General features: G+C 45.9%; 1 protein-coding gene across 1 annotated transcript in view; it reads left to right on the forward strand.

Annotated features, from left to right (window-relative positions):
- Nucleotides 1-323: 323 nt before the first annotated feature.
- Nucleotides 324-2,791, forward strand: part of LOC123105841 (ATP phosphoribosyltransferase, chloroplastic) — a gene marked incomplete in the record, with an annotated part of 6,459 nt that continues 3,991 nt past the window's right edge. The window contains 5 exon segments of the mRNA XM_044527998.1: nt 324-753; nt 866-925; nt 2,242-2,355; nt 2,505-2,570; nt 2,665-2,772. Coding sequence (XP_044383933.1) covers nt 475-753; nt 866-925; nt 2,242-2,355; nt 2,505-2,570; nt 2,665-2,772 — 627 coding nt within the window.

Here is a 2,791-nt window from a genome sequence, read left to right on the forward strand (position 1 = left end):
TTGCTGAAAAGGGTCAAATCGTGTTCAAAATTTGGGAGGAAGTTATTTTGTGCTAAAGTTTCCTGACAAGGTAAAAACAGATTTTGGCCCTTTTACTTTTAGGGACCTTTCTTTATACGTACGAAATACTAATAACCGATAAAAAATTAAACATGAAAGTTTGGGCCGGGCCGACATCGGTCCATTCCATCTTGGTTCCGAAGCAACAAAAAGAAAAAAAACGTTCGCGAATATCCATCCTCCGTGTCGTGATCGATCGCGCTCCACGGAACGGACGGTCATCCTGCCGCGTCAGACCGCCAAGCCCCACCCCACCCCACCACTCCCGTCCAAAACCCCACCCCGCCTACCTACCCACTCCCTTCCCTCTCGCCGCCGCAGCCGCAGCCCGACGCTTCGCCGCAGCCAGGAGGCCATTCTCCGTCCCCCACTCCGCCCCAGAGAGCAGGCCTCGACCCCGAGAGCGACACCGGAATGTCGGCGATGATGGGGGCGCGGCTGGACCTGGCGCCCTTCCTCCTCTCCCCGTCGCCCTCGCCCTCGCGGCCGTCCCCCGCCCTCCGCCTCCGGACCTCGTCGCCGGCCGCGGCGGCGGCGAGGACCCGCTCGCTCGCCCCGAGGGCTGCCGCGGCGGCGACCGCCGTCTCCGCCAAGCCGGCGGCGGCCGCGCCGCTGTCCGCCGACCGCTCCGTCGTCCGTCTCGGCCTCCCCAGCAAGGGCCGCATGGCCGAGCTAACCCTAAGCCTCCTCAAGGTCCCGTCCCCGTGCGCAGTCTCGTCCCCATGCTTCCATTTCTGGGACTGAATTTTTCTGTTGGTTTTTGCTGATTTTGTTGCTGCTGTTCTTGTGGTGGCGTTTGGTGCAGAGTTGCCAGTTGTCGGTGAGGCAGATCAACCCGCGGCAGTACACCGCCGACATTCCGCAGGTGAGTTCTCATCCCCGTCTCGTCTCCTCGGCGTTACCGCGCACCGTATCTAGGCAGGAGAAGTGGCTGTTTGCTGTGAGCAGGGACTGAACCAGTACGCCTTCAGGCCCTGACTGGCTCATTGATAGGACGGCACAGTTTAGAAACACCGTGATTCGGCAGTTTCTCGGAATTTATCAATGTATTATACTGCTCGTAGCGTCTGTTTCATGCTTAAACACGGTACCTCGACATGTCCTGCATTTGTTTTATGTGCTATGGACATAAGCATGGGGATTAATTCCACAATTGAAACATTCTCTATTTGGGCATATCAATGAGGTGGCCTTCTAATTTTCTGATTATTTTAGAATAGTTGGAGGAGCCTCGGTTTATTGCATCAGCCAAGATGCGAGACACTAGGAGATTTATTCCATGTCTTAATATTTTTTTCCAACAGTTCTCTCGAGATGAGATCTATCCATTGTCCATAAATGTTGCAGAATAATAATGTGTCCTGTATTTGACATAAATAATAAATTGGAAGATGTTCAGAGATTTAGACCAACTGGAACGTTAACAATCTAAAATATTTATTAGGTTCAGCTGTGTTGTGTTGCTTTGTGCTGCAGTTTCACTCTATGGAAAATATATCCTTACTGGTTCATGTAAAACTTACCCTTCCGATTAACAATTTGCATCAGCAAAGCTCTGCAAAGAGAACTTATGCAACCAGTTGTTCATAGAGTCAACAAAATTGTACCTGTAAATCTAATTTGTTGGGTAATGGGTGTTCGTCAGCTGTTCATACAGTCAGGTTTGAAGTTTGTTCAGAACAACACCCAACCCATAAATCTAATTTGTTGGGTAATTGGTATTTGTCTGTTATTCATAGAGTTAGGTTTGGAGTTTGTTCAAAACAACTAATTTGTTGGGTAATGCGTATTTGGTTGCACCATTGCCGTGTACATAATACTGATAAAATCAAGGAAGCAAAATAAGAATGTGGAACCTGCATCTTCATGTCTGTTGAGTATCTAAAAATTTCAGTGTGGGATATTAAACATTTTGTTTTGTCTGACTTATTTCCATTTACAAATTACAATATACCTTCCAGCGACTCCCTGCTAATCCTGTTCTGTTGCATGGCGGGCAGCTAAAATCTATAAGTTGTATGCATACACTTTCATGCCTAGATATAGTGTTACATTCGTTGCGCCTGTAAATCCGCCTATATGTAATTAATCTACAGGAATATTTGTGGTGGTTTGAAGTACTGTGAAACAGAGGGAATAATAGATGGTTATGGTAAAGTTCTAATACATTTTTGTATGTAGGTTCCAAATTTGGAGGTTTGGTTTCAGAGGCCCACGGATATTGTTCGTAAACTATGTTCAGGGGATCTTGATCTTGGTATTGTGGGTTATGACATAATCAGTGAATATGCGCAGGTAAAATTTTGAGGAATAATGTTAAATCTTTTGGCCCAGTGTACGCCTACCTTTAGTTTTAGAAGTTTCTGCTGGATTAATTTCTACTGATTGATTGTTTTCAGTTCCTTTGATATATGCTGATATGTATTTAAGATTTTCTGTGACAGGGCAATGATGATCTAGTTATTATTCATGATGCTCTCGATTTCGGACATTGTCGCTTGTCCCTTGCGGTATGGTATATCCAAGTGCATTTACTACTAACAGCCTCACTATACCTTGATTGAAGCTCATATCTGAATAAGTCTAATTGTGTTCTATGATCAGGTGCCGAAGGAAGGTATTTTCGATAGCGTCAATACTCTAGAGGATTTGTTAAATATGCCTCAATGGAGTGAAGAAAGACCAATGCGGGTCGTTACAGGATTTGGTTATGTATGGTCATGAATAAACT

The sequence above is a fragment of the Triticum aestivum genome, chromosome 5A (genome assembly GCF_018294505.1).
Source record: "Triticum aestivum cultivar Chinese Spring chromosome 5A, IWGSC CS RefSeq v2.1, whole genome shotgun sequence".
Classification (NCBI taxonomy): Eukaryota; Viridiplantae; Streptophyta; class Magnoliopsida; order Poales; family Poaceae; genus Triticum; species Triticum aestivum.